Source organism: Macrobrachium rosenbergii, chromosome 20 (assembly GCF_040412425.1).
Source record: "Macrobrachium rosenbergii isolate ZJJX-2024 chromosome 20, ASM4041242v1, whole genome shotgun sequence".
NCBI classification, from domain to species: domain Eukaryota; kingdom Metazoa; phylum Arthropoda; class Malacostraca; order Decapoda; family Palaemonidae; genus Macrobrachium; species Macrobrachium rosenbergii.
In genome coordinates this window covers 16,704,522-16,726,324 of record NC_089760.1, presented here as the reverse complement: position 1 = coordinate 16,726,324, position 21,803 = coordinate 16,704,522, and the positions used below count along the sequence as shown (strand labels likewise).

The window sequence follows — 21,803 nt, the reverse complement described above, 5'->3', positions numbered from 1 at the left end:
CATGTAAAATGATCAAAGCATTAACAAGATAATGACTTGTGCTGCCACTCCATAGTGGCTTTATACATTGACTCATCTGTAAGAAGCACGTTGCACTAAGAATCTGTAAGTGCGACTTGCCATAAGAATGCTGATTTTTTTGTTGCCTCTGAATAAAAAGACTGCAGAAGCATTAAATTTTTTTTGTGGACGCCAGTGGTGAGGTTGATTTCTGTAACTGTTTGAATTATTAAAATGCTGAGCCATTTACTTCACTAGGAGTCTGAATGTACATGGTTTTTCCTTGCCATCTTGACTCCCTAAATAAATGTGGTGCCAATGGGAGAAGATGATTTCATGCAGGTTGAATAAGTTATTCATAGTGATCATCATACCCTATGATTACTATACAGTTACGAACTGTACTTCCCACGTAAAACATGCAATAAATGACACACAGAAGCTGCTTCACTGGGGAGAGCATCGGATATCAATCCCATTTTGTAAATCAGTTTTATGATAAACTGGTTGTTTATGTATGGATGTAAGTTATCGCCACAGGATAAGTACAATCTAATGAAAGTATGCCACACAATCGAGTTCCCTGGAAGAGTTGTCACCAAAAACGGTCGGAAACAACTGAAACTGATCGCCTCAGGAGAATATACAAAGTGCGTTGCGTTGGTCTGTGTAGTCAGGGACATTACTATACCGCCCATATTAACTTTTCCTTGTGTGTGCTTATCCAAGATTGTGCGCTGACCATGACTTAACATGCATCTGAACAGGTTGGATGTGATTTATGAGAATAAGGCCCCTGTGCACTGTGGGGTTAGTGCCATCAATGTACCTCATAGGGGTGCACTCCAGCACTGAATGACCTCACAGGTCCCAGGCATTACTGAAGGTTCTTTGCAGCGTCCCATCGGCCATTCAGCCTTAACACCTAGCTGCAACATCTTTTGTTCAGTAAGATTGAAGAATTTTACTGTACCTCCATTGGGAGATGTTAGCATGTTTCTTCCATCTTGTTACTATCCACCCTTTTTCCTAATATGAATTTCACTTCAGTATTTAGCAATAAAAAATATTCCAAGGGTTTTTCAATCACACTGTAATTGTTGGTATTCTCTCCTGTTACACCTTTCAAACTTTACCTACTCTCATTCTTTTACTATTTCCATATTTTTTCCATTTTGCGCTGAATGACCTCATAGGTCCCAATGCTTGGCCTTTGGCCTGAATTTCATATTCCATTCCACATTGTTCACTGACCTCTCAATGACCAAGTCAGTGAAGAATGTGTTTTCTTTTACTAGTCTGCGTGAAATTAGTTTTCATTCGATGATGCTGATTTGGTATTATTTCATAATTAAATTGGTGTCATTTTTAGCAAAACGCTTACAAAAAGCGAAAAAAACATAAGACATTACAGAATAAAATAAAGACCAAATTAGCAAACTAAAATTACCCAAAAGCAAAAATGGCTACAATTTTTTTAAAATAAATATTTACCGACGAGTACAAGAGATATATTGATTTATTTTTCTTTTTCAAAACTATGATAAGTTGGCGTTAAGATTATACGTAGTTCATTGATATTATGCTGCTATTTTTCGGTGAAAACGCAAAGAAAAATACAAAAATTGTTGTGATTCTTTAACGATAAGTCCTTTATCATTATTTTTGCTTAGAGTGGTTTATGGAAAGCTACTTTTCGTACTAGGACACGGGTTTTGGTGCTCTTTTGAAAAAAAAAAAAAAAAAAAGTAAAATAAAGGTCGAAAAAACGTCTTGCAAGTAGCCAGAACAGATATTTCTTTAGTTGACTGTTAAAAAGTAAGTCAGTCATTGGTAAGGAAGATAAACAAAACACCATATGACCGTTGATATTTTAGAAATATTTTTTAATTAACAAGATATCAATCAGTAACTAGCAAACATGAGACACCAAGTCTAGCCCTTTAAGTACTGGGCTATATAGGTAACTGATATGTGACTTCAAAGTTCTAAATTTATATTCACATGTGCGTAGGTATCTCAGTGTCTACACCAGATCACTGTTCATGCAGCAATAAAGGAAAAGTATGGAAATCGTCTCATCCCTTGAGAGTCTTTTAGGTCAAAGAGGAACTGCAGTCTGCTGGTACTAATTTAAAAAAAAAAAAAGTTTCACAAACTTCAAAAGAGGAATGGGCTAGTTTTTCTAACCCTTAGTGCAATATATAATTCATGAGCAGTTTGTATAATTTCAGTTATTTTTTCTATCTTGATGCCGTTGTTTATCCCGGTTTCCGTGAATTAGTATATAATTGATCTGATAATTTGCCACAGTCAATAGTTTTGCTTCCTACATAATGAAAGTTCAGATGGCATTAGTTTGAGTCTTAGTTGTTTTACGTGAACTGGTGTTTTCTTTATTCTTGCTTCTTTGTACTTCTGGTATGATGTGTGGCCTATAATGTGTGTGGACCTTGGCAAAATATACACTGCTTCAATTTAATTACAACATGGTCTTTCCCAGGGGCATCCAATTCTCCAACGCTCTTCCGGTTAGATGATCAGGCTGTGAAGATATTTTTTTTTATTTTGATGCGTTAAACAAATAAGACAGAAAACGAAAATAATAAAATCCTAAAAGCCTGTAAATGTAGATATAGCAAATGATTTAAAGCGAAGAAGAGTCCTGCTGTTGACCGCTGAACATTTTACTGTCCGAGACTAATATTGTAAAGTCGGTGTGCCGTTACAAAAGCACATTACTAGCTCCTTTTGCGTAAAAGTCTTGTAAATGTAATAAATGTCCCATTATTTCTCCTATGGCGATCATTTCCAGCACTTTATTAATTTATTTTAATATTATATTAATAATTCACCTAAATGTATAAATAATTTTTATTTAATTCACACTAAAATCAGGAAAGCTATTAAATATTTTTGTATGATAGAAAAAAAACAAAAATATAATTTTACCATAAAAACAATTGATAAAGCAAATATTTTTTAGCAAAGCAATTTCATTAAAGGTACTCACTGAAATAAAATTTGTTTAAATCACTATCGTGTTGGAAACTCGCGTATGAGATGATAACAACATTCCAATAACGTCAGCCCTTTTGCGCTTAGGTACGGAAGACTCCAAACGTGTGTCTGTGCATCCAACGTATCTTTGAATATCTTTGTCATCTGGTATTGTGCAGTAGTTTCAGTTGTTAAAATTGATGGAAATATAACTCTAGATTGTTGTTTATCAATTCAAGTTTCTGATTAGTTGTATTAATTACATTTTTCAGACCGGGCAAGATGGGGCGCCGTCCCGCTCGTTGGTAAGTCTTACTTTATTTCATTTATCGTATGTAGGTATCTGTGTATTAGGTGTATCGAGTCTACTATTCTGTGAATAGATCGAACACGTAGAATTTATTTAGTGAAGTAATTCCGCGGTTGGGCATACTGTATATTTTAAGTAGAACATCTGCCTTTTGTTCACATAGAATACTTTTGGGCCTAAATTTGTTTCTCTTCGTCATAGCATAATGCGAACAAAGTTTTGCACCACGTGCTTACCGCAGTAGGCCTGTATTAAGATTGGGAATGTTGTTCAGTGTGTCCATGTGGTTTATGTAGCCTAAACAACGTGAGGAGCTAGGCCCAGTGCCCTATGGTAAATAGGCCAAACTAGAAAACTAAGGGGAAGGTGAAGGACTTTTGCGGAGTTTTAAGTCCCGTCTCTGTTTAGCTTACTGGTAATTTTATGATATTCAAGATAGGCCTACAGTATTAGGCAAGACTGGTTTCCTCAGATTCCCAAACATAGGCCCAGCCTACTGTGTTTCATGCTTCTGCCACTCCTATGTTATCCTACATGTGTCGGATATTTAGGCTAAAGATAGTGTTTAGGGCCAATTGAGATTTGAGACCAGGCTGAGTTTGCATTGAACTGATAGAGATTCTCACCTCATGTTGGCCTGTAGGGTAACCTTGGCCCAGTGTGCAGAACGACTTTTAAGTAGCCAAATGCCCATCTGTTCATGCTGGGTTGTAGGTTAATTAACCTAGGGAAGCTTTTGGTAAAAAGTATTTTCGGAGCGCCTGCAGTTGACGTTGACGCGGACATCGTCTGCCAGTTTTTAGTCGCGGAGGAATACCAACATACGAAATCGCTACTAAAATGACGAAACCATAACTAACCAACCTAACCTAAACCAGTGTGACGTGCCCTTACCTAGCTGTGCAGGCGTCGCCCCCCCTGGACCCCCCAGAAAGATAGAGAACATGGCATTTTGTGTGGAACTACTTACCTTGGCGGATGGGACAAACGGCATTACGTGGCGTCATCGTAAACTGCAAACTACCCATATTTTCCTTCAGTGTATCTTGGGGCCTTAGCTGGGGCACAGTCCACTAGTTTGTTAGGTTAGGGTATGTTAAGTTAGTATAGTTTCTTTTATAATAGGTTTCCACAGCCAATCCCTCCTTGAACATACGGCTCCGTAGTGACTTGTGGTTGGACGGAACCATTCCATAACAACAACATTACAGTCCAGTCTTGCTCCCAGCAATTTCCCCCACCCAAAACCTGCCATTCCTAAAAGGTCCCCAACCATATTGGGTAATTATGAGGTTAATAGTGATAACCAAAAATAAACACCATCACCAACACTTGAAATCATAGGAAAAATCAATTTCCAGGGTAATAGTCTGTGCAGAGCTGTTCTATAGTTTTACCGAATTCTCCAGTCAACAAATGGTGTAGAATAGCCCGAACGCTGGTAACCTACCAATGTGAGACAGAGGGTTGTTATTTAGCAGGTGGTAATTCAATGGGAAGGGTTTTGAATCAGGTTTTTTGGGTAGCATAATTCTACAGAAACGCTCTGCATGAAGATAGGCTTAGACTATTGGCCTTGCTTATAATAGAATTTGGTAAAACTAATTTAGCAGTGCGGCTTGATTCCCACCAGTTGTCGACCAGGACAGCTCCCTCATACATAAATAGACATAACCTTTCCTATAATGCCAGGTCCTGACCTAAACAGATCTTACCTACCTAACTGAACTTTTGGCGACGTGCCTGACCTGTCCCCTGGGGTGGGGGGGAACCTGGACCCCTCAAAAAAAGGCCATAACCTACCCCGGCCAGGGACAGGTGGGAATCAGGCTGCGCAACTAAAGTAAAGTTTCACCAAGATTTTGTGAAAATTTGCTCTCATGTGTGCCCCAAGGCCTGGTAATAAACACGGTGCTCCATGGACCCCTTCTGTAGTTACCTAATTTTGCAGTGTGTAATCGTAATTACATCAGAAGTATTAGTGTTAGGAACCTTTACCTGGTCCCAAAGCTCTGCTTGCTTAGTCTAACAATATATCTAAATAATGTAGGTTATTGGTTGTAAGTTTCTGCTCGAAGTCATGTGGCTGGCATTGGGTACACCTATCAGCAGACAGACTCCTTAAAATAATAAGTCAGAAGGGACACATCATAACCAAATATTTCTGTAATCTAACCTTGGCGAAGGACACTTCCCTAACTTACTCAGGACCCTTGCCTTAAAGAAAAAAGAAAAAAAAAAAATTCAAAAGTATCTGGTATAAATTTTGCATTTGGATGTGTGGACTAACCTATGCTACCCTCAACGGTAGGCCAAAATCCAGAAAGAACAGACACACACTAAGCAACTTAATTCAACCTTGGGCCACCATGCTTGGACTTGTTAAATTAACCGTGGGAAAATAGAGGTAGTGGAATGATGTGTCGGAAGTTCTTGTTTAGACACAGGCTGGCCTGGGGTACCCCTAAATGGTAGTAGGTCAGAACCTTTTTAAAGTTGCAGATCTGTGTGCAAAACAACCATAAAGTTAGAGTACTTTAATATCTCGGAATACATATTGAATATATTTTTAAGTGCATTACATTTGCCAGAGTTCATGTTACATGATAGCAAACTTGGTTAATGGGGACGTTTACCCATGATGTAGGTCAGTCCTGCGAAGTTGTTTTCATGGTTACTGTGCATGTATGGGCTGCTCACATTTGATGTATGAGAACCATTGCTCCTGTCCATCAACCTATTTGTGGTTACTGTGCGTGGTTGGGTTGTTTCAACTTCACCTATGATCTATAGTCAATTTCAAGCATGTCCAACCAATCATAAACCTTGAATTATGCACAGTTTGATGAAGCTAGACAGACTTAGCTTGAATAATTTGCTGTTCTGACTGTGAATGCCTTTTTTTCTGCCATGGTGATGTAGATAGTGTCAAGTTTTTAGAATTTGCACAAATTGTGGATCTTGGTGCAGCTTTTTATTGATCTGCAGCTGTAACTACCAAGCATACATGGCCTGTATGCAACAAAACTGCTAGCCTATATCCACTGTTAAAGTCATTTGTAATCTCACCACACAATAGCTTAGCTTGATTAGGTTCTTTTACACACGATATTTTAAGTTAGGTTAAATGAAAGGAAGGTTAGTATGCATTAGTGTTAAAATTGCGAACGATGAGGTTAGGTAAATAAGGTTAGGCTAGGATGTATGTCTGTTGAAGTTGTTTTGTTTGCATTTGTGCCAGCAGTCAAGTCCGAAAATGACTAGTTTTATTAAATTCAGTTTCATTATGCCAGACCAGGGGTTGACACATTTTTTGAGATAGAGGGCCAGACATTTATGCAGATTCTTGGAGGATGGCCATGATATCAGATTTACTACAAGGATTGCTCAACACCTTCAACAAGGTAACAACTGTTAGATAATTAGTGTCTAGATGTCAATTTGACAGCTGGCATGACATCCTTCGGTGGCTGGATGTGGGTGACCCCTGTCCTAACTTGCCAAAATTCATTTGGTTGCCAAGGTTACAATCTTGTTCCAACCCCTTTTGTTTTGCTGCCTTTGGTTGATTGGATTTTAGTAGGGGAGTGCTAGGCTCATTATGTTGTTTTCAGTTGAGAAAAGTCTTGGGAAGGTAACCGTAGGCATCAAGTTATTCAACAGTAGTAATGCAGTCAAGAAAGCTTAGTGTTTGTGCTTCCAATTTGGTTTATGGAAAACAAAAGGATGCCAGAATTTGAAACAAAACATGGCTATATGCAGGCATATGACTCATGATATTCTGAGAGATTGGAATAAAAGATACATAACTGGCCTGGGGCCTGTCCAGGTTGAATACCCATACAATTTGCCAGTTTTTAAGTACCTGCGACTGGATAATCTGGTGTTTTGGATGCCACAGTGCAGCCTTGCTGAGAATTATGGTGGAGAGGTGCAGCATGACTTGATGCAAATGAGTTTGGAACTTGAAAAATTTACTAACAGTAAAATTAGTGATAAATGAATTGATAGTAATTAAGTGCCCATTTTTTAATTTTTAGTTTACTGAGCAGCTTGTATTCTATAAAGATTCTTATTCTGAGTTTCCATATTATAGGGCTGAGCCTATCCTGTCATCCTGCATACTGTCTTAAAAATGGTTCAGTGTGTTTAAATCAACTGGTCAATTATTTTCCCATATTCCTAAGTTTTTTTTTCCTGTAGTTTTCCTGAGTTCATTATAGATGTGAACGGTAGCCAGATTTCATTTTGTGCATGTTAAATGGTTTACCGATTGCCAAGTTTCGGGTCTTGGGCAGAATGTCTGAATGTGTGCCATGGCCTTTGTCTTCCTCTCGGTTAAAAGGAAATAATCCTTATGTTATTTCAACAGATACAGCTTCCAGTTGGGGTTCCAGGATGTCCTAGAATAGGCTGTAACCTATTAAAATATTTTAAGGATAATTACATATAGTCTAAGATGAAATTGAAGGCCAGTAGAGAGAGGTAATTATGTCTAAGATGAAATTTCAAGGCCAATAGAGAGAGAGAGAATTTCACACAGGTGAATGGTGCAACTGATGGTGATATTTTGACTGGATGGTTGAAACTGTCGCAGACTAGGTTATAGCCTGTAATTTCATAGATACTTTAGGCTAGATCATTGCAGAGCTTAATCTAACATATCAGATTAATAATGCCAGTGAGACAGGACTTTTTATAAGAACTGATGTTCACAGAAGAGAGAGGAAGCTATTTGCAGATGGTTCATAATCACAAGACTGTATTCCGCAAGGATGAATCAGTTGTAGCTAAGTTCCCCAGATGTGTATCTAGGTACAGTAGGTTTTGCTAAGATTTTAGAACTAATCCAAGCAGTTTAGAAGGGCTCTTTCCTATTGCTTGTTGGCACAAAATTAATTTTGCTGGGTTCCCTCATGGAAATTTGTGGTAATAGGGTAGTGCACAGTGAATTGAAAGAAACATGGAAAAAATAGTGTTTCCCATGGTTTTGAAAAGATTAAATTGGCCACATGTTTTGAGAGACCAGCAAGAAAGTTGGTTGAAGTCCCCCTTTTGCCAGTGAAAATGTGAACACTTTGGGGTTGGGCCTACACCTTGATTTTCAGTTGGTTAAAAAGGAAAGATTTTATACAACAGCCTTTCTGGGAATGCAGTTCGACATGCTGACCAAACTGGGATGGGGTTGTAGCAGCCTTTTGTATCAGGTATCGGGCTGTATAGGAAGTTGCATGAGTCAGCTTTCCCCTGCTCATATATTCAACTAGGAAGCTGGTTTTATTGGGGGAGGGAGGCTAGTCTTGCCTGGTTTTAAAAGGAGGGTTTACTGTATAGTATGTCACTCCTTGCATGTGGAGAGGAGACTGTATAGCATTACATTATATTTTTAGATTCAGACACTTTAGACATCAACCTTCACGACTTAGGATTTTGATGAACTGTTAACTTTACAAGTGATAACGGATGCCTTTTAAAATGCACCTGACCATAATAAGCTTTATATCAGACTCTATTACTGTATTACTGTACCAGTGTTCAAGTAGTTCTAAGAAAGTTTTAATAACTTTTTTTTTTCCCCCAGTTACCGCTATTGCAAAAACAAACCGTACCCCAAGTCACGTTTCTGCCGTGGTGTACCAGATCCCAAGATTCGTATCTTTGATTTAGGAAGAAAGAAGGCTGATGTAAGGGAGTTTCCACTTTGTGTCCATTTAGTGTCAGATGAATATGAACAACTTTCATCTGAAGCTCTTGAGGCTGGCCGTATCTGTGCCAACAAGGTGGGTTTTGCAGTTTTAATTACTTGAAAGTGTAAAGACCATGCAATCGTTTCGAATATAATAAGAGAATTGTGACATAAAATACGCAGTATTCAGGTTTTTTCGCTTAAAGGTACTGGTTTTAATATTGTACAGCTAGCTTGATGTTAGGTAACTAATTAATCCATGGCTTTTACCATTTACAATAACTGTCAGGTAACTAATTAATCCATGGCTTTTACCATTTACAATAACTCAGTATTGTAAAGTGTATAATCTCCCACATTTAAGCCAGATGGTCAGATAGTGTTGATCATCACCAGAATGTGGGTAGAGTACAACAACTTCATACACATTGCTAACCCAGGATTTTGTAATGATTTACTAGTTGTAACAAGAGCTCACGCTTTTCCCATTAATGCTGCTCAAGGCAAACTAATGAATTTTTGTTATTGATGTTCACTGTTTAAAGTAAATTAATGCCTTTGATACATTATATAAGTAGTTGCCTTCAGATGTTTTGCTGATCTTTGAATGAGTATTTAATGTAGTTACTTGGTGTAAATATTTTTCCCTGTCTCAGCTACTTGGTTAAGGTGGCTTTTTGATCACCAAGATATTGGTAATGTAAATAAATCCCTGGAACATATCTGGACCCTTGGTTTTGCAGTGACTGCAAAGTTTGCCTTTTTAAAACAGTTTTAAGCTATTGCAGTTCTCTCTAGATTGTGTATTTCTTCGTCCATTTACAAGGGTTCAGTTTGAGTAAAATACTTAATTGTTAAGAATTTAAGTTTTGACAAATGAAAAGAATTTCAGGGACATTTTTGTTTGCCTTACTGTAAAATGAAATATTTCGATTATGGTTTTGGCATTATTCATAAAGGTCCACAGATTAGACAGATATCAACAGAGGAACTTAGTAACATGTAGGACAATTGCTCAATGTATCAGATGTTAACATGTAAAACAAATGCTTGAGGTATCTGATGTTAACATGTTGAACAAATCCTTAATGTATCTGATGTGTAGAAGTGGTCATCATTTGTCAAAGTATGAATTTGTGTGATTTTGGGTGAGAGCGGGAGAAAGACCATTTTAAAGGTGGGTTTACATATCCTAGGTGGTTTTCAGGCTCCACGAAAATAACAAACCATTTAAATGATTAACATGGAAAAATATTGAAGTTATGCTAAATTGTTTTGGGCTTCCTAAACTCTGTAAAGTGATCAGTTGCCTTAGGATGTTTTCTGGCACATAAATTATTTACGTATTGTTTGTAGAGTTGATACAAAGATTTTAGCTAACATCATTTCCAGTGCCTTTTGTTTTAATCCTGTACCTTTTGTCCTATTACTTGTTTATTGAGGCCTTGCAAACCAAGGCCTTGGTTTGAAAAAGGTGTGAGGATAAGCATTCCATAGTCTTTTGTTGTAAAAAATAGTGGTTAATTACTTAAATGTTATTTAACACTTTTTTTTCAGGCTGTTGTGTTTAGTTCTTGTAGAACCCTAGTTGCGTCAAGTATTTACCTTTGAAAAACCATTGGTCCTTTACATTAGGAATTACTTACGGTGAAGCAGGACACTGCCGTTAAACACTTGACCTAGGTGGTTAGGCAGTAACTAGTGTCAGGTATGCAGGAATACCTGCCTGCCCGGAAGTAAACATTCTAGTTTGCTTTTGGCCGACATGCGTTGCAGACGTGTTTTTGGATCTCTTTGTCTGACTCATTAACCTCATTATTATCCCGGTGGGGTCTTTCTGTATTTTTGTGTATATATTACGTGTGTGATATTTACAGTAAACCCCCCATATTCGCGGGAGATGCATACCACACACACACACACCTGCGAATAGCTAAAGTCTGCAATACTTAAAACCCCTCTAAAAACACTTAGAACTGCCTATTTTGATAGTTTAAAAAAAAAAAAAAAAAATCCTTATACTTGAGTATTTTAATAGTTTTATCACAAAATGTGCATTTAGTCATGAAAATACAGTAATTAGTGAATATTTTTCAGTGAAAAGTACCACAAATGGGCGAATTTTCCGCGAATAATGTATATATACATATTCCACAGAGATATCTGGGAATAGGTGAGTCCACAAATCATGAGACCGCGAATACCGGGGCTTTACTGTATTAATATACAAACCCGTGATTTGTGATAGTTTGCATAGCCCGTCGTTCTCCTGCGTATCTTTGTCTGGGTTTGATGGCCAAGGGTGTGTTTAAGGGGGGGGTAACTGAGTGGTAATGCTTCTACCCCAGTGGCCATTTATTTAGGTTCTGAAGGTGCTCCCCTCTGCATTCGGATACGGTAAACCCCTCCATGTTCATGGCACCATGATTCGCGCAGACTCGCGTATTCACGGGGTTCTCTTGGAACGTATCTACCCATTTTTCGAAAAAAATTCTCCCATTCGCACTATTTTTCACTGAGAAATATTCACTAAAAATACTGTATTTTCATTTCGTTTTCATGACTAAATGCACTTTTTGTGATAAAACTTAAAATACTTAGGCAATGCTCAAGTTACGATAATTCACCTTACGATAATTTGATTTAGCATTGGGTAAGCAATTAATACCGATATGACAATATTATTTATAAAATATTTTCAAATTTTGCGCAGGCAGTGAGAGAGACCAAATTGCAATAGACAACTTCTCCTCCATCTCTTTATCCCATCTTCTAGGTAAAGGAGTAAAAGAGAATGATAAAAGTGTTGTTAGTAACGTTATATTGCGGAAATGCATACAGCCATAAACAACTGACCAAGAAATTGTTGCTTTGCTTATAACCAAATCAGATAACAACAGCCATTTACCTGGTATTTCAACCATTGTACGGTAATAAACAATTACTGTAGGTTATGGCACAAATGACGTCATGTAGGACTGATATATTTTTACTTTATACCCTTATTCAGTATGGATAAAAGATCGTCAAGGAAATATACTGCTAAATTTAAGCTGCAAATTGTAGCTGAAGCTGAGAAAACAATGTTCAAGCTGCTAATAACTATACTGTAAATTATCGTACATCAGCAACGTGGATGAAACTCAATTGTAATTAAAATGGGAGAGAGAGAGTTGTAATCAAAACTACTGGTCATAAAAGAACACATTACTGCTATTTTTATGCCGATATTTTTTACACAAAACAAACTGCCATCGTCATCCAGTGTTGCCATATAAGCGCTTTTCACGCTGGATTTGGTGTGCTTTCAATTATTTTGGCACCCAAAAATTTTCGTTTGACGCTGGCACCTTTTTTAGTGCGTTTTAAGGAAAGAGGATTTCTGCATTAAATAGTGTTCTTGCCATTGAATATGGATTGAAGAGTTATGGACAGTGTTGCTATCAATGTGAACTTCCAAATGACGTAAGAAAATTGGAAGTCTTGAAGCTTACAAAAATGAAGATGCAGATGAGGACTTTATTGGAATGTTAGGTGACCTAGATTTAGCGGAACCACATATATAATCTTTAATGATGATCAGTACACAAGTACAGTATAAACTTTAGTAATTACTGTTTATTTTTTATTTGGCCCTTTTTTTAGTGCATTAGAAAGTCTAGTGCCTTTTTAGTGCCTTTGCGATCCACTGTTAGCGCTTTACTGTCATATCGAGTTGGCAACATTATCGTCATCTATTAACGAAAATAGATAAATTAATTTCACAACGAGACTTATTTTAGGTTATATTTCGATTTAGAAACACTTCATATAACAAAATAACCTTGCCTCTTATAAATAAAGTATCTAGAGAAGAAACACTTCATATAACAAAATAACCTTGCCTCTTATAAATAAAGTATCTAGAGATTCATTTACGCTAACTAGAAGCAAGAAAAGCCCTTGGAACTGAGTTAAATGCCGTGAAATAAATACCGTGTAAACATTTCCAAACCAAAACATTGATTGCTCTGATTGCAATTTATAATACAAAAGCAATATAAGAATATATACAATATTGGATACAGTGAATTAAGGCATAACATTTTAAAAGATCCAAGGAAAGATGCATATTTGTTATGTTGACGGTTGTAAAATACTATATTTGAATATAGAGGTACTGTATAATGTAAGCTATTCGACAGTGTATGTAGGTTTGTGCTCCCAATTCCAGTCCTAGCGGTTCCCCCTCTTAAGATGGGTGCTGCTTCAGGCGCTTGGTCGCAAGCCGCTCCCAGTGCTCGAGATTCTGTGGATTATCATGTATCCCGATCTGGTCTGGAGAATACTCTCCCCTGCCCAGTTCGGGAGCAGTGCTAGAGAAAGGGCCGAGGATGGAATGTGCTCTTAACTCTTTCTTTACGAAGGTTCATGAAAGAGACTGCTTGACTGAGAGATCCCTACCATCTTTCCATTTGTCTTCCGGCACAAGAAGTCAGTAGGTTTCTCGCTCCTTCGTACCAGACCCAGGGCCTGCTATGGTAGAGGCATGCTGTCTTTTTGGGAAGTATTGATCTCTACGTTTTTCCTGCCGTATTTGTCTGTTTTGCTAGGGGTTCACAAGTATTGCTCACCACCGAGTTACAGACAAGTGCTGAAAGACTTTGCCTTTTGCCCGACCTGATAGCTCTGCTTCCGAGGCATCAAGAAGAGTTCTCCTTGACCCAACCTCCTGTAGCAGCTACACAAGAAGTGGTTTTTCAGGCATTACATCCATGTGTTCATGACTGGGAGGCTTTCCAGCTTTCCTGGCAAGCGTAGGCTTTCTCACCAAGCGGCAATGGATATAGCTGGTTGGTGTTGTTGATGGAACCTCTTTCTGGGTCAGAGTCACTCTTCAAGTCTGGACTTCCTCATCTTCTCCGCCAAGGGTTGCTGCTCTCCGTTTCACTTGTGAAGAACATAGGCCCTTGCTACCTAGTCTTCTATCTGAAGTACTTTTTCTTCTCAGTCAAGATTTAGCTACTGATGAGAAGCTTCTTTGGTCTTGCTGTCACGGGGAACTGTTCCCTGGGTGGAATGGGACTCTTGTTTAGGGTTCCTGTCCCATGCTCTGCATGTACCCTTATGAGAGTCGTCGGACAGAGTTGTGGCCTCTCAGGACCATCTTTCATATCACTCCCACCTTGGCGTAGAAGATGGAAGAACAGGTGAAGGGGATCAGTACTTCGACTCCTTCTTGGATGTGGTAAGTGGACTCTAAATCCATCGGTATCTATTGTCGGGTTCGAGTCCTTGTTCCCCTTCTTGGACTTTGTATCATTGATACAGATCAATCGTTACATTGTCGTTTTAGGGAGCTGTGGTACTTTCCGAAAAATTTTCGACATTCCTAACCTGGATGTCATTGATGTTTTCGTTAGTACTCTTTCCCAAGGAAGAAGTGTCTTAGGACACATCTTTCTCCTGGCTTCTTTTGAAGCGATGGGAAGTTTCTGTCGGCCTGGACGCAAGATGTGGTCTCATAGACCACACACTTGTCTTCTACCTTCGGTCTTGCTCACAGGCTCTTGGAACCTTTATTCCTTGTTTCTGTGGTGGCTGCTAAACAAGTTGTGGTTTCTTACCCGGCTCCTTCAAGAGGACAGGTAGCATCTTGCCTAAGGTGTTGGTTCTGGAAGTCAGAAGGATCCAAGAGTGACTGGCCTCTCCTCCTCATCCTCCTTCAGGATGAGAATAGGACTCGAACCCCCACTTGCTGGATCTGGCGTCCGATGTGGTAAGACTACACATCAAGCACCCGTTCTATTTTTATTTTAGAATCATAGAAGCAACTCTGCTCCTTCTGCTAGCAAGGGGAGGAAGAAGAGACTGGCAACAAGGTTGTCACCTTATCTTGGGGTTTTCCTTACTACCTCCAATTCTTAGATTCTTCCCAGCCTATTTTGTATTAGTTACATTTCCTCATTTATGCTAAAAGGTCCAGTATCTGACATTTTATCTTGCAATTCCTACACTCCGATCAGTATGTTAGAGGCACGGTATTCCTCCTCGCTCTTTCGACCAGGAGGAATAGCTTAGGTGTGCAGAACTCCAATCAGTTCAAGACTCGGATTCCTCCCTCCAACCAGTGAGTCTTCCTAATGTAAAGGACCGATGGTTTGTATATCGTTTCAGAACAAATCACAGTTTTCAAAAGTAAACTGTATTTTCCCCAACTATACAAACCTGAGGTCCTTTACATTACATTTCATGCCTACTTCATTGCCACCCCTCAATCTGAACCTGGGCTGAAAGGCAAACTGGTATGTTTACATCTGGGCAGGTGGGTATTCCTGCCTACCTGATGATAGTTACTGCCTAACCACCTTGTTCAAGAGTTTAACAGCCGTATCCAGCTTTGCCGTAAGTAATTCCTAAGGTAAAGGACCTCAGGTGTGTATAGTTAGGAAAAATACATTTTACTTTTAAAAATTGTGATTTTGATGTAACTTCAGTAATGTTTATTATGATTATAAATGGTAGTTGCACTGAAAAGAAATGCTGTAAACAGCTATAACAAATACTACCCTGAATTGTAGATAATGATGGAAGTATGTTTTGAAAATTAATATGGGGAAGCCACCGATAAGTTTTGGATGAGAACTTCTTAGGATCATGATATTGATTTATATTGGAATGCAATTTTCTGTAGTTTTCTACTAATAAATTTGCTGGGAAGGTTGGTAATGTTTAGTATTGGATTTAACTTTTGCATGAAATGCTGAGCTAAAGTGAATAGAGAAATTTGGAAGGGTATAAAATATGAAGTAAAATGAGGTTTAGCAGTGGATTCTGGTTGGAAATGCACAACCCACTTTTTAAGCCGGTAGAGCAAATATTTTTGTTTGTATCTATGGTCTAATGGTGGGGATATTAATGTAAGATTTGTGTAATGCTTTTTCTTCCATTGAGGAAGCATAAGAAATCCTTTGTACACATCCAGGTTTAAAATTTAGGTAAAACTGTTAAGAAGTGATGATGATTAGTTCCAGTGCATCCTGTCCATCTCGCTTATATTCAGAACTTTTAGAGTAATCTAATATGGTAGAATTCTATAGTTATCACTATTTTATCATTCAACTACTTGTTCATGCAGATCTGATATATTACATTCATGGGAAGGTATTAAAAGCCTTCTGTTAGTGTTTGTATTATGTTCAAAAGAAAATGTGTTAGGTTACTTAGCAGTAAGTATTTGATAACTGTAAAATGCAGTTTATAAAACAGTATGCTTCATGTAAAACAGGTATGACCAAACATTCAGAAGATTTAGTTTAATAATTGGCTACTATTAAGTAACATGGTTATCAACAAATAAATATACCATGAAGACAGGAAAACTATATTATTTAGAATATATTTGGGAGATAGGAAAAGTATGGAAAAAAATAATGCAATGAGACATGACCATTCTACCAACAGTCAAATTACTAGGAAAACTGGAAAAGTACAGTTTATGTGAGATTTAGCTGAAATATTAAAGGTGAATGCTTAAAGGGCCAGAAAATTGTTGAAATAGTTGAATACTTGAAGCAGGGAATGGAGCCAAGTTGAAAATGTTTGGAAATGCACAACCCACTTTTTAAGCCGGTAGAGCAAATATTTTTGTTTGTATCTATGGTCTAATGGTGGGGATATTAATGTAAGATTTGTGTAATGCTTTTTCTTCCATTGAGGAAGCATAAGAAATCCTTTGTACACATTCAGGTTTAAAATTTAGGTAAATCTGTTAAGGAGAGGTGGTGATTAGCTCCAGTGCACCCTGTCCATCTCGCTTATATTCGGAACTAATCTAAATGTAAAACAGGTATGACCAAACATTCAGAAGATTTAGTTTAATAATTGGCTACTTTCAAGTAACATGGTTATCAAAAAAAAAAAAAAAAAAAAAAAAATACTAGAAAGACAGGAAAACTATATTGTTTAGAAAAATGCAATGCAATGAGACATGAGTATTCTTCCAACAGTCTAATTACCAGGAAAACCAGAAAAGTACTGTTTATATGAGAAGATTTAGCTGGAATATTAAAGGGGCAGAAAATTGTTGAAGTAGTTGAATACTTGAAGCAGGGAATGGAACTAAATTGAAAATGTTTGGAAATGCACAACCCACTTTTTAAGCCGGTAGAGCAAATATTTTTGTTTGTATCTATGGTCTAATGGTGGGGATATTAATGTAAGATTTGTGTAGTGCTTTTTCCAAGTGAAAAAGCATAAGAAATCCTTTGTACACAATTTTAGGCAACGGTTTTTCTTTTCCCTTCTGAAATCTGTTTTAATGACAGTAATTTTAATATCTGTTTTACAGTACTTGGTAAAGAACTGTGGTAAAGATCAATTCCACATCCGTGTCAGGCTTCATCCTTTCCATGTCATCCGTATCAATAAAATGTTGTCGTGTGCTGGTGCTGATAGGTAAGTAAAGGATGTAAATTTCAGGAATGTCCTTTAGTTTAGTGCTGTAGCTGTTGGAAATCTCAAGTCACATTTCATCTTGCACTTCCTTCTTGAGTTCTATTGATTTAGTTCATTTATGGCTTTTCTCCATGAGTTTCATAATCTTCCTAATGTACTCTAGCTCATAATTCTCTCATTTTCTTTGTTCATGCCCATCATCTGAATTCTTCCAGTTAATCAGGATTGTTGGGACAACTTGTTCCAAATGAACAAAAATCATTTATAAACTTGTCATGTACTCACTCAGTTTGTAACATTTTATTGGTAAACACAACATTGAGAATTTTTTATTGGTAGATAGCATGTTTATTGCTACTGTATAATATTAATATTCTGTTGTTAAAAAGACAAAATTTGCTCAATCTACACTTTTGTCCCATGAGTTATGCAGTTTCTCGATGGTAAACAATCATATGATCCATTGAGACTTCCTTGACATGCCTGCATAGTTGTCATGAGGTTGGAGACTGTTAGTGGTTTCAGTTACTTTTCCCCCTGCCTTGTTATATTTGTACATGTAGCAGTGCATAAGGCCAGAAGTATTACTCTTGAGGTTGGCCATTTTTGAGGGCCCCACTCTTACACTGCTGATTGAAATTTTATGGATTCACACAAAATAGTTTGACATTTAGGGACAGGCTAATTATGTATCATGCACACCCCCAGACCGGGCAGACTTTTAAGGTTGGCCAATTTAAGAAAAAACATATCACTGGAAAGCAGAAGGTATGCAAATGCACATGGTGTAAGAAAAAAATTCTAAAAAATTTTCCATGGAATTTGAAAGTGACAATATATTTACAACCGTGTGGAGCCACTTGTACAAAACACACCTTAATTTTACCAAATTATACATGTTTGTTCTAATATATTTTATTTTATTTTGTAAAATTATAATTACAGCTCACACAATATCATAAGATAAGAAGTAAAATCAGTAACAAATTCTTAGTATATTTGTTGTAAAATAATTATGTAAATTTACTGAGTGGGGCAGTGCAGTAATTTTTTTGAAGTATACAAGTTTTTCTAATATTTCTATGCACTTTTCCTTGCAAAATTAATATTATAACTGAAATCATATCACAAAAGATAACTAAAACCAACAGCAGCAATCCCTGGCTATATTTATGAGCAAATAAATAAAAAGGCTTCATGGGGGAGAGAGCAATACATCCCCCTCTTCAAGTCAAGAACATACTGATCTCCCTGAGATGCCCACTGGCTGAGCTGAGCTGAGTCTGAAGTTGCCACCAGTCATTTATGGGCCATTGTACGGAGCGTAGTATTAATACTCATATCAGGATTCCTGTCCATCACCCATAACCTGTTATATATAGGCATATGAGGATCCTGTCCATTAAGGGTTAATGTTAATATTTTACATTGAGTACAACATAAAATGGTTCATAGGGTTAGCCATCACGCAGCATGTATAAGGTGTTCCATCCACTTTACGGATAGATTAATACATTGACTTTTTTATATATATATATAAATTAGATAATTTATTTTTGATAGTAATTTTATAATTGGGTTTATGGTGAAAATTATTATCAACACTAAGTATTACTGTGAGTACTTTTCTTATAAGTTAAACACTTGTCACTTGGCCATTGTTATGTTATTGGATAAGGGTTAGGAATTTTTTTTTTCCTCCCACCTAGAGGAGAAAGTTCATTAACATGTAGTTTAACCAGTAGCCATCATTTTCCAAGGAGTTGAACTGTACATCATGCCAGGTCTTGGTATATTGGTAATGTGCTGTGTGGGAACTGGGTTTTTCACCTCAGTTATAGCTTAGTGGAACATTAAGTGTGCTTATAAAATAACTCATTAATATAATACTTACAGTTTACAGTTTATGAAGTCTTTGTCTAGTCTTGCCCTTGGCATTTATTGATTTTCAGAAACCAAAAGCATCTATGTGATTGGTTGCGATTCTTCATTTGTGCACACTTTTTCCAAGTTGAGAGGAGGAAGATAATGTAGTACATTCATTAAAAATATTTTAAATCTTTGAGCTGATTTTAATCTTTTTTGGAAATATTAAGTTGAAGGCAAAACTTACGGAAAATCCTTTCAATGTTTATGATATGTCCTATCTTTAAGGGTACTTTTATTTACAATATTTCCTTTTGAAGATTGCAGACAGGTATGCGAGGTGCCTTTGGTAAGCCCCAAGGCACAGTTGCACGTGTAAGAATTGGTCAGCCCATTATGTCTGTGAGGACCCACGATCGTCACAAGGCTCCTGTCGTTGAGGCACTGAGACGAGCAAAGTTCAAGTACCCTGGACGTCAAAAGGTTAGTTTATGTTGCTTTATTGGTATGTTGACTTTCAAATGGATGTGCCACCACTGGAATAGTATAAGGGTAGATTTAGTAAGAGAATAAAATGTCTCGTTTGTTGAATTTTCTGTTAATTGGTTCAGATAATAATAATTAAATTTTCCTTTGAAGATTTACATCTCAAGGAAGTGGGGCTTCACTAAGTTCGACCGTGAGGATTATGAGGAGATGATGGCCATTGGTCGCATTGTGCCTGATGGTGTCAGTGTCCAGTATCGCCCAGAGCATGGACCTCTAGATAAATGGAAGAGAACTCAGTTAGAATTAGCTGGGCTTGCTTAAGGCAAATTCCATTAAAGGTAAAGGATGAAGTGAAAATTGGTTTTATTTGCTGTCCTTGATAGGTTAGGTTTAAAACTATTTGTTATAAAGTAAGAAGAAAAAGGCTGTCTTGTTAAAAAAAAAAAAAAAAATGTAGGCCTCTGACATTGAAACCTTTTCATTAACCACCATGAATTGTATTAATTAAATGTTGGTTGTAAATTGTAGAAGGTCCAGATAAAGGAAGGTCCAGTTGAGTGAGGAATTGCAGTACTAAACAACCTCAACATTTATTACTTCAGTTAGTCTGGTTATAACATTCTGGGTGTATATTCATCCTTTGGTTCAGTAAAAGGTGAAGATATATATATACCCAGTAAATTTGTTTTATAAGATAAACGAGAAGGTTAAATTAGAACACTTGTGTGCTGAAGACAGATGTCTGCATTCGGTGTGGGTTTCATTTTTCTCTTAAATTTTGAGACTAAAAGCAAATTTAAAACTAGTACTTTGTCTGTGAATGAACCTTTAAAACAAGTTGATCATGACGAGGTGAAGGCAGAGGTTTATTGAAGTGGCTGGTTAAAAGGAGACGACAAATATGAAGCTGCAGGTAATGCTGGACTTTATTGAATAACAAATGGTCTGAGTGGACATTGTTAAATAAATGATGAGGAACCATTTTACTAAAGGGATATTTTTCATGACGAGGTGAAGGCAGAGGTTTGTTGAAGTGGCTGGTTAAAAGGAGACGACAAATATAAAGCTGCAGGTAATGCTGGACTTTATTGAATAACAAATGGTCTTAGTGGACATTGTTAAATAAATGATGAGGAACCATTTTACTAAAGGGATATTTTTCATTGGCTGACCCAAGAATATGTTCTGCATTGTAAACAGGCATGATTGAAATATTGTGGGCATATGTAGATCGGTGATCACATCTCAGTATTAACAGCCTAACTACCTACTCCTCACTTGCCTCATACATAGATTTAAGGAATTTCAAAAGAAAATGACTATGCAGGACAAGTATCCATTATAATCTACTGAAACCAGCGTAGTCGATTTTCTGCTACATTTCAAACAAACAAGATTGTATAGTCAAGAGCAATGAGACTCATTCTCAGCATTCTTATCCCTTGGTGCTAGGCATCTGCAACATCTTGCTGCAAGTGCATCCTTAATTGTAAAGGTTGCTATCTTGCATTCAGATGTATGGTTTATTTTCCCTGCGCATGGTTGGACCAGCATATTGGGAAAAATTTGCATAATTATTTTAACAAAAATAATGTACCAGTACAGGTTTGGAACACTAGACATTGGTTGAAAATTACTTTAACGTGTTGCAGGATACATGTGAAGAATGAATAAATTATTCCATACCAGTGGGTAAAGGAAATGAATACAGTAGGTCTGATTTATGACTGAATGGATAAAGTGACCAGTAAAGTAAGTTTATTGCTGTATGATTAATTTTGTAGAATGAAGGTGATGGCGTCAGCAATATTTCCTTAATTGCTATTACACCAAAAGTTCCCCAAGTGTAATTAAGCTGAATTGTTTGGTGCCATCGACCAGCACATCCCTTACTAAACTTCATAAAAGTGCATTTAACCAGGTATTTCATGGTTACAACTGCCAGCTTTCCAGAGGTTTATTTGTAACTAATCTTTGCACAGTAAGAGTTCATGCTTAGAATATTAAGCCATTGGA

General features: G+C 37.2%; 1 protein-coding gene across 5 annotated transcripts; it reads left to right on the top strand.

Moving 5' to 3' along the window:
- Positions 1-3,073: 3,073 nt before the first annotated feature.
- RpL10 (ribosomal protein L10) lies at positions 3,074-20,144 on the top strand. 5 transcript variants are annotated; one of them, XM_067122015.1, is made up of 6 exons: positions 3,074-3,105; positions 3,273-3,305; positions 8,892-9,090; positions 17,326-17,432; positions 19,619-19,781; positions 19,938-20,144. In XM_067122015.1, exons 2-6 carry the CDS (start codon positions 3,283-3,285, stop codon positions 20,106-20,108), a joined length of 663 nt encoding a protein of 220 aa, XP_066978116.1. In that variant the 5' UTR covers positions 3,074-3,105; positions 3,273-3,282; the 3' UTR covers positions 20,109-20,144. The 5 variants fall into 5 exon arrangements, with proteins under 5 accessions (XP_066978116.1, XP_066978114.1, XP_066978115.1 ...); XM_067122013.1 differs by having other exon boundaries at positions 3,095-3,123; XM_067122014.1 differs by having other exon boundaries at positions 3,095-3,127.
- Positions 20,145-21,803: the final 1,659 nt, after the last annotated feature.